The sequence below is a fragment of the Aythya marila genome (genome assembly GCF_965140915.1).
Source record: "Aythya marila genome assembly, chromosome: 29".
Classification (NCBI taxonomy): Eukaryota; Metazoa; Chordata; class Aves; order Anseriformes; family Anatidae; genus Aythya; species Aythya marila.
In genome coordinates, this window is record NC_139070.1 from 2,880,371 (window position 1) to 2,891,921 (window position 11,551).

The window sequence follows — 11,551 nt, forward strand, 5'->3', positions numbered from 1 at the left end:
TGCACTAAGGACGCTTTCCTTGACTGTTTTGAAGTCTGTTGGAGGGTGAGGCTGGATGGGTTTGAAGCACCCAGAGACCAGCAGCAGGACGGGGCTGGGGCTGGCGTGGAGGCTGATGTCTCCAGCCCTGAATGCTGTGGGAGCAGGGGCTTCGTGTGGGAAGCTCAGCACTCACGCCCCCGGGCAAGGCACTGCAGAGGGGGGCAGAGTGGAGAGAAGCAGCTTTGAGCCCCGTACCTTTCTGCACTAGATTTGTATGACACCTCTCCTATGGAGGCAGGCTGAGGGAGCTGGGGGTGCTGAGCCTGGAGAAGAGAAGGCTCCAGGGAGACTCAGAGCAGCCTGCCAGTCCCTAAAGGGGGCTACAGGAAAGCTGGGGAGAGACTCTGTCAGGGAGTGCAGTGGGGGCATCGGGGTAGCAGCTTGAAGCAGAAGAGGGCAGGTTTGGCTCAGATACCAGGAAGAAATTCTTTACTCCAAGGGTGCTGAGGCACTGGAGCATGTTGCCAAGAGAAGCTGTGGGTGCCCCATCCCTGGGGGGGCCCAAGGCCTGCTGAATGGGGCTTTGGGCAGCCTGGTTTGGGAGAGGTGTCCCTGTCCGTGGAGGAGGGGGGAATATTAGATGATCTTTAAGGTCCCTTCCAACACAAACCATTCTGATTCTGTGATCTAATTGCTGTTTGTTTCTGTTCTTCTCGATTCAGAAAGGTGTGGAGCGTGTGGCCCTGGCTTCGCCTCTCCTCTGGATGCGATGAAAGGCAAGTCCAAAATCCAGGGCTCTCAGGGAAGAGCCCTGTGCTGTCTGTGATTTAGGTGGAGATTAGAACAATGCCTTCAAAGAGGCGTTATCAATTAACTCCGTCCGCCAAAGAGGCTCCCCAGCAAGCGTTGGGGAAGCAAAGAAGTGAAAGTTTTGCATCTGACCTGTCCCAGGGCCAAACTCCAATTGCATAATGACAGCTTGGTCTCAGAACAAACCTTCTTAGGCTTCATAGTGGCTTGGGATGGGTCATAACTTGCATCAAAGTCACCCGTGGCTTCACTGTTCAAAACCAAATGGGATTTAATTTTCTCAGAGGCAACCACACCATATAGGCCCATGACACCACTGCTGGGAGCTCAATGCTCTTGGATCTCCAGGGAGTAGAGAAGGCTGGGGAAGAAGGGGGCACCCTTCCTCTTTCTTTTTTTCCAGGCACCCTCAGGAACACAGCACCACGCTCTGCTCCTGATGGCTGGCATTCTGATGGGACAGAGCCTCCTGTAGCGAAAACCAGCCTCACAGGCTTGCAGGCTGCTTGTTCAGGCACTTTGCCTTTTGTTCGCATTGCCAAAACACTAGTGCTCTCATGTGAAGGGACCAATGAAAGCATTGACTGCTGCTATCCTTCCCTTAATCCTCCTCTCCAGTGCTTAGCAAGCACATCTTTGAAACCTTAGACAGCTCTGGAGCTTGATCCTGGTCTGTGATTCCTGTCCCTGAAACATATTTGAACAAAGCAAACACCAGTGAAGAGCTGAGTCTTTAAAACATGCCTGGATGTTGGCAGGGCTGAATGGTGATTTGAGTTAATAGTAAATAGCATAAACCCCACTGACTCTGCTACTCTGGCAGATTCTCTCGGGACTTTTGATACCCAGGTTCTATCTGGTTGCTGAATAACCCTGGCACCAAAAATCTCTTCAATGTGGACATCAAGCTGGTCAGGCTCACAGGCAGGTGATGAAAAGCTCCTTGGGATGCCTGGGGAGGTGAATTAGGCTCTGCGCTCTGACTGTGCCCTGAACCCTGGCTTTTGGTTCCCTGGCAGCTGCAAGGATGGGGTCCCTGGGTGCCTGGCAGCTGCCCTCGAACCCAAGGCCGACGCAGACACCGCTGTTACGAAAGCTCATAAAGGTGTCATGTTGAAAAGGCGGCTGTTGTCTGCTTTGGATCAGTGAGGGAGGTCCCAGGTCACCTCTCCCTGTCCCCACCTCCTCTTCCTCAGCATTTCTCAGACCTGTTCTTCCTCCTGCTTTGCTTTGGCAGCACTTTCTGACACGGCCAGAGACTCCTGCAGGGTGTTCATTCTGCCCAGTGCTTCCTGCTGATGCTCGTGCAACATTTCTGTCTTGAAAGGGCCCCGGGAGGAGATATTATATGTGCCCTGCATCTACAGGAACACCGGCAGGAACAAACCTGACTTTCTGGCCACTGTGGATGTCAATCCCGAATCTCCAAACTATTGCCAGGTACCGAGCGCCTCATCTCTGTGCTAAGCTGGTGGCCGCACACCAGCCAAGGGAAACAGCTCAGTGCAAGCCCTCCCTCACATTCTTCAAAGCTGCAGGCCCGGTACCGAAGGCTGGTGCCTACCCAGCTCTTCCTCAGACTGAGCCTTCCTGAGCTTAGGAGATGTAAGGAAAACCCCCTTCGTGTACCATCCTTGGGCTCCCTTGTGCACCAGCACACCCCCGCTGCAGAGTTAGGCTTGCCTGAGGCATCCTGACCCCATCCATGGCAGTCTGCAATGCTCTGAGCTCCCGGGTCCGATCCATTGGAGTCCTGTGTACCGGTGTGAGCAGTAATGGCCCTTTGCAGGTGATCCACCGCCTGCCTATGCCCAACCTGGGGGACGAGCTGCACCACTCCGGCTGGAACACCTGCAGCAGCTGCTTCGGGGACACCACCAAGAAGAGGAACCGCCTGATCCTCCCCAGCCTGATCTCCTCCCGCATCTACGTGGTGGATGTAGGAACCGACCCACGAGCTCCCAGGCTTTTTAAGGTACCCTGGAGGTGGTGCCACGTGCTGGCTCACCTGCTCAGTGTCTGCGGCAGGACAGTGGGGCAGCTCCCACCCGTCCGTGGTCGCACCAGCCCCCCGCACCCCTGTGCAGCAGGCACCATCTCGCCCGCATAGGAGAGGTGACGGAGCCTGTGAACTCCCACAGGTTGTCAACCCAGAGGACGTCTTCTGGAAGTGTAACCTGGGCTACCCCCACACCTCCCACTGCCTGGGCAGCGGTGAAATCATGATCAGCACCCTGGGAGACCCGGCCGGCAATGGGAAAGGTATGGGTCATGCCAGTGCCCCGGGAGAGGGTGCCAGGACAGGAGGAGCAGCGCTGGCATCCAGCGCTGTCCTGGAGCCTCCACCAGGCTGGTCTGCAATGCCTTGATCTGCCTATTGCTGTTTGTCTTACAGCACTCCAAGGGGGTAATCCGGGTGATTTCCTCACCGCCAGTGCATGTTTGTTTTTTGCTTCAGGTGGCTTTATTCTGCTGGATGGAGAGACCTTTGAGATCAAGGGGAACTGGGAGAAGGGGGACAAGAGCCCCCCGATGGGTTATGACTTCTGGTACCAGCCGCGCCACAATGTCTTGATCAGCACTGAATGGGGAGTCCCGAAATGCCTGGGATATGGGTTTGACCCAAACGATCTGAAGAAAGGTGAGGAAACTTCTGTTTAGGCACTCCAGGAGGGAGATGCTGAGCAGGGCTGCAGTGAAGCCCCATTTCAACTCTGTCATGAGTGAGCACTGACCATCTAACAGACCCAGATAAGATTGTCCAAACAGTTTGCTTGCAAAACTGATTTCACACCAGTTCCCAGAGGTCACACCGATTTTACAAAGCCTCAAAAGAGAGCCCCAAAAGCGACCACTGCTGCTGGTGCAGAGCCCACGGGGCCGCCTCTGCACTGAGGTGGGGCTGAGCCCCCCTGGGGCCGTGGCACCTCAGCCGGAGTCCCTGCGCCTCACAGCGTCCCCTCCGCCCCCCCTTGCCCCTCGCAGGGCGCTACGGACGCCGCCTCAACGTGTGGGACTGGACCACTCACACCTACGTCCAGGCCATCGACGTGGGCGAGGACGCGGCGCCCCTGGAGATTCGCTTCCTCCACAACCCGGACGCCGCTGAGGGGTTCGTGGGGTGCACCATCAGCAGCGCCATCCACCGCTTCTACAGGACCGAGGTACCGCTGCCCTGGGAGGGCAAGGGGCGGCGGGCAGGGGGTGCTGGGTACGTGGCAATCTCACCGGAGGACCTGTTCTGACTAGCAGTAGTTTATGCTGAGGTGATTTAATTCAGAGGAGGTTTATTTATACCTTTGTTGTGGATTTACAATAGCTCGAGCAATGTTCCTTCTTGGTGTCTGTTGTGTGTAAAAACAATCCGGGTGAGGAGAACCTCTGCCACCCAACCAGTTAATCCAGCTGGAAGGTCGGACAGATTTTTGGCCCCCAAAACCCTTCCTCATGCCCCAGAGCCCGTCCTTGCGGTTGCTCCGCAGAGCCAGAGATGAGGTTTCCTGCAGCCCACCAAGCAGCCCCAGAGATGGGAGCTGGTGGACATGCACGCGGCATCCACCCCCGGTCAGGTCTTATCCTGCCTCTGCCCTGCGCACTGAGCCCTCAGGCCATGCTCTGTCCCGCAGCGAGGAGACTGGGCGGCCGAGAAGGTGATCCAAGTCCCCAGCAAGAAGGTGGAGGGGTGGCTGCTCCCGGACATGCCAAGTGAGTGTGTCCCCGTTAGCCGCGGTGCAGCCTCCTGCCCGGGGCTGCCACAGGTGTACAACTCTGCCATCCCCTTCCCAAGGCTTCATCACCGACATCCTCATCTCGCTGGACGACAGGTTCCTCTACTTCAGCAACTGGCTGCACGGAGACGTCCGCCAGTACGACATCTCCGACACCCGCAGGCCCAGGCTGGTGGGACAGGTGAGGCAGCACCGGCGTGCCCCGCCACTTCTGCCCCGGCTCGGGGTGGGAGCAGCCCCGCTTCCCCAGCTCGGCCACCCTGAGCTCCACTCTCCTGCAGGTCTTCGTGGGTGGCAGCATCACCAAGGGAGGGACCGTGACTGTGTGTGGGGACGAGGAGCTGCAGAGCCAGCCGGAGCCCTTTGTCATCCAGGTGAGCTCAGCTTCGTCCTGTCCCACCTCCGCCCTCAGCCTCCAGGCATGGGTGGTGGGGGCAAGCCCGGGGAGCAGGTCCCAGTGCTTCTGCTCCTGCGGCCCGGCCTGAAGCAGGTGTAGGCGTCCCCTGCTCACCTCATCCTCCCCTCCACCTACTGCAGGGCAGGAGGGTGTCGGGGGGGCCCCAGATGATCCAGCTCAGCCTGGATGGGAAGCGGCTGTACGTCACCACGTCCCTCTACAGCGCCTGGGACCGGCAGTTCTACCCGCAGCTCATCAGGTGGGGGAATCTGGGTGAATTTCGGCAGCCACGGGGATGGGGGAGGCAAGGATCCCCCCTGACCCCGCTCCCACCCCTCCACAGGGATGGCTCTGTCATGCTGCAGCTCGATGTGGACACAGAGAAGGGTGGCCTGACCGTCAACCAGAACTTCTTGGTGGATTTTGGGAAGGAGCCGGGCGGGCCCTGCCTGGCACACGAGATCCGCTACCCCGGCGGGGACTGCACCTCCGACATCTGGGTGTAGCAGCCCCAGGGCTGGCACGCAGCCGCCCTACACTTCCTACACTTCCTTCCCCTCTCATGGATGCTCTCCCCAAATCTCGGCTTTGCCAGTGGCCTGACCTCCCGCAGTGCCTTCGACACTTAGGGCACAATGGGATGGCAAACCTGGAGATCCCACTGCTGTCCTTGTTCAAAAGCCCTCCTCCCTGCCAGTGCCACCAGAATCCCACATCCTGCACCCTACATCTCACATCCTGCACCTACACCCTGCATCCTGCATTCCCTGTTCTGCATCCTGCATCTCATATCTTGCACCCTGCATCCCACATCCCCTATCCTGCATTTCACATCCCACATCTGACATCCTGCACCCCCTATCTTGCATGCGGCTTCCCACACCCTGCATCCTGTACCCCGCATTCCATGTCTCGCATCCTGCCAGCAGCCCCAGCAGCCCGTTCCTGGAGCACGACAGACACTTGCACGCTGCGCTGCTGCCCCCAGAACGCCTCAGTGCCAAAAATCCCAAGGCACAGGAGAGGATGAAGTGATCATCCCCTCAGTGCCCCACGGCTGGGCACTGCTGAAATAAAACAGACGTCTCTGCACTGCAGCTCACCTCATCTCTAATTGCTTTAAGTCGCTGTTTTCAGGAGTGTGAGGGAGTCAGGGCTGCTCCACAGGTAACCCTTCCTGAACAGGGAGCAGGAGCCCCCTGGGCAGCTCCTTCCCCGGGGGGGAGGCTGCTGCTGTGTGCACAGTGCTGCACGCACTGCTCACACATGCATTGTGTGCACGCTGCACCCAGTGCCCAGCACACGCACAGCTCACACACGTTGCAAACTCACACTACAAACATGGTGCACGCAGGCGCTTTGTGCACACGTGCATACATTGCATGTACATATGCACCGTGCGCACTGCACACCAGTGCATGCACACGCACTACCTGCACGCGCACGGTGCATGCACGCGCCCCACCTGCACGCACACACCCACACTGCGCGCGGACTGCACGCGCCCAAACTCCTTTACCCTCGTGCTTCCTCCCCCGGTCCCGCCAATCAGGAGCCTGTTACTAGGCAGACTTCACCTCTCGCTGCCACTCAGGAGACGGGGCCCGCTTGTATCCGGGTAGGAAAGCCGGATCGTCCAATCGCATTTCAAGCGGGCGCAGTATCCGGGCAGACCTGCCGGGCCGCAGCCAATCGGAAAAAAGCGGCCGGCGGGCGCGGCGGGCGCGGCCCGGCGGGGCGCAGCGCAGCACTTTCGGTTCCTGTTGCGCGCGGGGTCGCGGCACGTGGCGGGGGCGGCCCCGGGAGCGGAGCGGGCCCGGAGCGCCCCGAGGTGGGTGGGGGGGGCCGGGACGGGACGGGCCGGGCGCTGCCCCCCGGTGTCGCTGTGCCCGGGGACCTCCCCTCGCCGTGTCCCCGGAGCCCGGGTGCTGCCCGCCAGGGGGCTCCCGGTGCGCCGGGTCCCCGCGTGCCCGGCCCCGGTCCCCGTGTCCCTGCCCCTGGGGTCCCCTGGGGTCCCCTGGCCCCGGGACCTGCCCTTCCCGCTGTCCCCTGACCCCGGGTGCTGCCCTCCTCGCGTCCCCTGTCACTCCCTGTCCCCTGGGGTCCCCCACCCTTGGGGCTCTGCGGGGCGAGGGGGGCTCCCCGTGTCCCCCCGGGCATCCCTGGCCCCTGCCAGGCCGGGGGGGCTGGGGACAGCCGCTGCCCCTGCAGCCCCCCCCGGGGCCCTTGCCCGGACGGGGCCCGGCACCTTCAGAGCAGGACGGGGGGACCGAGGGTGCCGGGGGGGGCGCGTGGTTCTGGAGGGGCTTCCTTCCCTCGCTGAGTTTTTGGTTGCCCCCCGCCAGGAGCCCGATGCCATGGCTGACGAGGAGCCGAGCGCCCCAGCTGCCAGGAAGGGAAGTTCCTCGCCCAGCACCTCCCGGAGCAGCACCACGGAGCCCAGCACGCTGCTGCAGAAGCTGCGGAGCACCATCTCGTAAGGGCCAGGCTTGCTCGTACCCGGGCAGCTCGTCCCGTTAGTCCGACCCTTCCGACAGCGGTGCCATTTAATCAGGCTGATTAATTGGCAGCCCCAGGGACCGGAGGGACGAGCGGCGCGGTGCCGTGCAGCTCCCTGCCTTAGCGCTGCGGGCGGCACAGCCCCAGGCGCGCGCTGCTCGGTCCCTGCGCTGCTGGCGGTGTTTGTGCCTGGTTCGGGTGGAAAAAACAATGTGGAATTTCACAGTAGCATGGGCTGGTCCACTAGGAGCACGCGGGCCATCGGGTAATGCCCACCCTGCCCTCCCCAGGGTCAGGGTGGAGCACGCGGCACCTACGGGCAGGGGCTGAGGGTCTGGTGGGGCTGCGGGTGCTCAGCGGGTCCCGGAGCATCGCGTACAGGCAGCCTTCGGCTCTCGGTACCACAGTGCACGGGGCTGGGGCTGCCCTGCTCGGGAGCTGTGCAGGAGCTGGGTGGGAGCAGGCGGGTTGAGGAAGGGGCTGGGGCTCGGTGGTGGTGTCCTGCCCTGCCCTAACGCCTTCTGTCTCTGTCCCGTGCAGCAAATCCGTGCAGAACAAAGTGGACTCCATCCTGGTGAGTGCCTCTGCGGGATGTGGCACTGAGGGTGGGCAAAAGCTGTGCCCCCCCCTTTTCTGGTGGGCTCCCACCCCTCGTCTGGCTGGGCTGGACCCTGGCTTCTGCCGGATCCCCCATCCCCTTGGGTCGGGATCTGCCTGCAGGGAGCTGCATGGGTTGACCCCTTCCAGTCCCCTGAGTTCTGCCCTGCTCCACACGGCTGCATTCATCCCGCTGCCTCGTGGGCAGGCTGCATCAGCCCTCACCAGATGCTTGGGTTTAAACCCCCCATGAGTTACTGCCAGGAAGGGTAACGAGAGCACTGCCTGCATCAGCTGGTCCTGTTCTGGATCCTCAACCTCTCTTTGTCTCTGGTCCGTTTTCCCCTCCCTCCGGACCCTTTGACCGTAGCAAGATGTCCAGAAGTTTTCAGACAACGACAAACTCTACCTCTACCTCCAGCTGCCATCCGGGCCCAGCCTGGGGGAGAAAAGGTGGGTGCTGGAGCGAGCTGGGGCTGTGTTTGGGGCTTGGCTGGGAGAGCAGGGGCCGGCGGGCTGGCGGTGGGAGGTGGCCACAGCTCTGCCTTCTCCTGGCCTGCTTCTGCTGCTTTTCTGCTAATTCGGCGCTCGTCTCGTGTTCCCCGGGGAGCAGCAGTAGCCTGGACCTGAGCTCGCTGAGCACGGCCGAGTACATGCACGCGTGCAACTGGATCCGGAACCACCTGGAGGAGCACACGGACACCTGCCTGCCCAAGCAGGACGTCTACGATGCCTACAAGTGAGCGCGGGGACAGGCCTGGCACAAGGAGTGGCTGGCCCCGGGACTGGGCTGGCACGGCAGAGCCCCAGGGGGGGGTTCGGAGGGCAGCGGGTACCCGGGTGTGTTTGGGATCAGCCCTGCCCAGCACTGAGCAGGGGAGGAGTGGACGTGTGGGGAGGGCAGCGAGGGCTTGGGGACGTTCCCCTGCAGCTCTGTCTCTGCCTCTCCCTTAGGCAATACTGCGATAACCTCTGCTGCCGCCCTCTGAGCACCGCCAATTTTGGGAAGATCATCCGGGAGATCTTCCCAAACATCAAAGCCAGAAGGCTGGGAGGCCGAGGACAATCAAAATATCCTTCTATGTGCCCCACTGGCCGGGGAGGCCCTGGGAACCGGTCCCCGTGGCAGCAGCAGTCGAACTGGTGGCAAGAGCTGCTTGGTCTCCAGTCACTCCCATTTACGAGTCCGTGCACAAGATGGTGTTCTGTAGCTTCTGAGAGGGGCTGGTTCCTGTTTTTTCAGCTCCTGAAGTTTCAGCTTGGTTACCCGAGGGCAGCTTGGAGCTGCCGCGTCCCTTCCATGCACCCCGCTGGACTGGGAGCAGCGCGGGTTGGCGCGGGGCCGGACGCTGCCCCGAGTCAGAGACGAGCCCAGACCCTTTTGGCAGTGCCAGGTGGCGATGGCGTGAGCCCTGCAGCCGCATCCCTCCGAGCCGTAACCCGTGGCCTCTCGCGGCTGTGTTGTGTGGCTGACAGCCCTTAACCTTGCCAAACGTACTGCTACAGCGGGATCCGGAGGAAGACGGTGGTCAGCCTGCCGCCCCTGCCCAGCCTGGATCTCAAAGTTACGGAGACTGTAAGTCCTCAGGCGCCTCGGCTCGAGCTTTGCCAGCCCCGTTCAGGCAGGGGAGCGAACCCCGCTCGTTAGATCTAACGAAGGCAAGGGGCAGAGGGGTGTCCTCTGCGTTCCCATGGGCTGTGGGGCGAGCGAGGCCGGGAGGAGGTTCTGCTCTGTCCCCTGAGCCTCCTGAAGGGTGGACGAGGTACGTGCCTGCCCGTGCAGGCTTGTGACCTGCTGGGGTGTCCGGATCAGGCCCTGTGTGCACCTGGGGAGTCCTGGCCTGGGCCGGGGAGGCTCACGGCTTGTCCTGCCGGCAGCAGTCGGAGCTGACGGACCTGGTGCAGTCCTACAACAGCGAGGTGATGGAGGCGGCCTGCGCCCTGACCTGCGACTGGGCCGAGAAGATCCTCAAGCGCTCGTTCAACAACATCGTGGAGGTGGCCCAGTTCCTCATCCAGCAGCACATCATCAGCTCGCGCTCAGCCCGGGCCGACCTGGTCATGGCCATGGTGGTCTCAGGTGGGTCTGCGGGGGGGGAGGGAGCTCCTGGCACCCCCCAGAGGCCCCTGGGGACCCCCGAGGGGCGCGGTGGCCCGGGGAATGGGTTTCCCCCATGGGTGTGGGGGAGCACAGAGGTGGCTGGGTGCTGTCCCCCTTCCGTCGGGGTTGGTCCCTGCCTCATCCCCTGCTGTGTGTCTGCAGAGAGCACAGAGAAGCTCCACCGTGACGGTCGGTCCCCGCTGGCAGCCAAGAAGAACGGCCTGGAAGCTTCAGAGAGCGGCGACAGGAGCCAGGGGCAGGTGAGGGCCTGAGCGTGCCCGTCAGGAGCCAGGAGGCCGGGGTGCCCGTCTTGCCATGGGTGCTCAGTCTCAGGAAGCAGCAGGGACGCCGTGGGAGCAGCCCAGGCCAGCACGAGGCTGCTGCCACATCTCTTGTCTCACACCTCTTTCCTGCTTGCAGAGCAAGAAGGAGAGCAGCCCCAAGGCCTCCGTCCCGCCACGGCCCGAGAAGAAGAAGCTTCCAGAGCCCCCCCGGCCGGCGAGCAGCCCCCAGGTGAACGCCCTGGTCGCCCGCCTGCCCCTGCTCCTGCCCCGCATCCAGCCCGGGGACAGACTGGTGGCTCCCGGGCCCACGGCCGTGCGCTCCTCCCCACCCGTGCTGGCCCCCAAGCTCACGGCCGCCCCCCTGGCGGGCACGGTCAAGGTGGCCCTGCCGCTGCCGGTGGGCTCGGTGGGCTCAGCGTCCCCGGCGCTGCCCCTGGGGCTGGCCCCGGGAGCGAACGGGGCGGCGGGGCTGCTGAGCCAGCAGGCGGCCGTGCCCGTGCTCAACATGCTGCTGCCCGGCGTGGGGGGCCCCGGCGCCGAGACCCCCCCAGCGCCCCGCAGCGCGGGGACCGACGGCCCCGGCCCGCAGGACTCGCAGCGCCCCAAGGTCGCCAAGCGGCCCCCGGAGCCCCCGGGGGCTGCGGCCGGGGCCACGCCGCAGAAGCGGAGACGGGGGCGGCCCCGCAAGCGGCCGGAGGAGGGGGGCGCGGGGGGGGCCCCGGCGGAGCAGGAGCAGGCGCGGGGGGCCCCGGGGGCGGCGGAGGAGGCGGCGAAGCCTCACGGCGGGGCGGCCGCGGGGCCCGGAGGTGCCGCCGCCACCGGGGACCGGCTCGGGGCCGTCCCGGTCACCGGGGGGGAGGAGGAGGAGGAGGAGGAGGAGGAAGCCGGCCCCCCCCGCGCTGACACCGGGGCCGCCGAGGGGCCCCCCCCGCCGCGCGGTGACGGGCACAGGGCGGGGACGGCCCCCGCGGCACGGGGCGGCCCCGGGCTCCCGGGGGGCTCCCCAGGGGGGGGTTCCCCGGGGGGGGCCGGGCTCTGCGCGCCCCCCAACACCTAGACCCGGGGCCGGGCCCCGCCACCCGCCCCCCCCCCGCCATTAAAAGCCGTGTACAGCCGCCCGTCCGTCTGTCTGTCCGTCTGTCCGGGACCGGGC

General features: G+C 63.5%; 2 protein-coding genes across 3 annotated transcripts; both read left to right on the forward strand.

Annotated features, from left to right (window-relative positions):
* Positions 1–715: 715 nt before the first annotated feature.
* LOC309888396 (methanethiol oxidase-like) lies at positions 716–5,423 on the forward strand (the record flags this gene model as incomplete). Its single annotated transcript, XM_082780690.1, has 11 exons — positions 716–758; positions 2,120–2,232; positions 2,582–2,767; positions 2,934–3,054; positions 3,251–3,433; positions 3,778–3,956; positions 4,419–4,497; positions 4,580–4,701; positions 4,802–4,894; positions 5,058–5,176; positions 5,261–5,423. The coding sequence occupies exons 1-11, from the start codon at positions 752–754 to the stop codon at positions 5,421–5,423; spliced, it is 1,365 nt and encodes a 454-aa protein (XP_082636816.1). The 5' UTR covers positions 716–751.
* A 1,035-nt stretch (positions 5,424–6,458) lies between these two features.
* On the forward strand, positions 6,459–11,499 carry RFX5 (regulatory factor X5). 2 transcript variants are annotated; one of them, XM_082780715.1, is made up of 10 exons: positions 6,459–6,748; positions 7,263–7,393; positions 7,957–7,990; positions 8,384–8,466; positions 8,627–8,752; positions 8,968–9,084; positions 9,508–9,589; positions 9,892–10,093; positions 10,277–10,374; positions 10,535–11,499. In XM_082780715.1, the coding sequence occupies exons 2-10, from the start codon at positions 7,275–7,277 to the stop codon at positions 11,453–11,455; spliced, it is 1,782 nt and encodes a 593-aa protein (XP_082636841.1). In that variant the 5' UTR covers positions 6,459–6,748; positions 7,263–7,274; the 3' UTR covers positions 11,456–11,499. The 2 variants fall into 2 exon arrangements, with proteins under 2 accessions (XP_082636841.1, XP_082636840.1); XM_082780714.1 differs by having other exon boundaries at positions 6,652–6,748; positions 9,895–10,093.
* The last annotated feature ends 52 nt before the right edge of the window (positions 11,500–11,551 follow it).

What these genes read in the sequence shown, in the direction of transcription:
- RFX5 (XM_082780715.1), top strand. Translation starts at nt 7,275, where the DNA reads ATGGCTGACGAGGAGCCGAGCGCCCCAGCTGCCAGGAAGGGAAGTTCC. An exon ending in CCCAGCCTGGGGGAGAAAAG is followed by an intron (nt 8,467 to 8,626) that starts GTGGGTGCTGGA and finishes CCCGGGGAGCAG; the next exon opens with CAGTAGCCTGGACCTGAGCT. An exon ending in GACGTCTACGATGCCTACAA is followed by an intron (nt 8,753 to 8,967) that starts GTGAGCGCGGGG and finishes CCTCTCCCTTAG; the next exon opens with GCAATACTGCGATAACCTCT.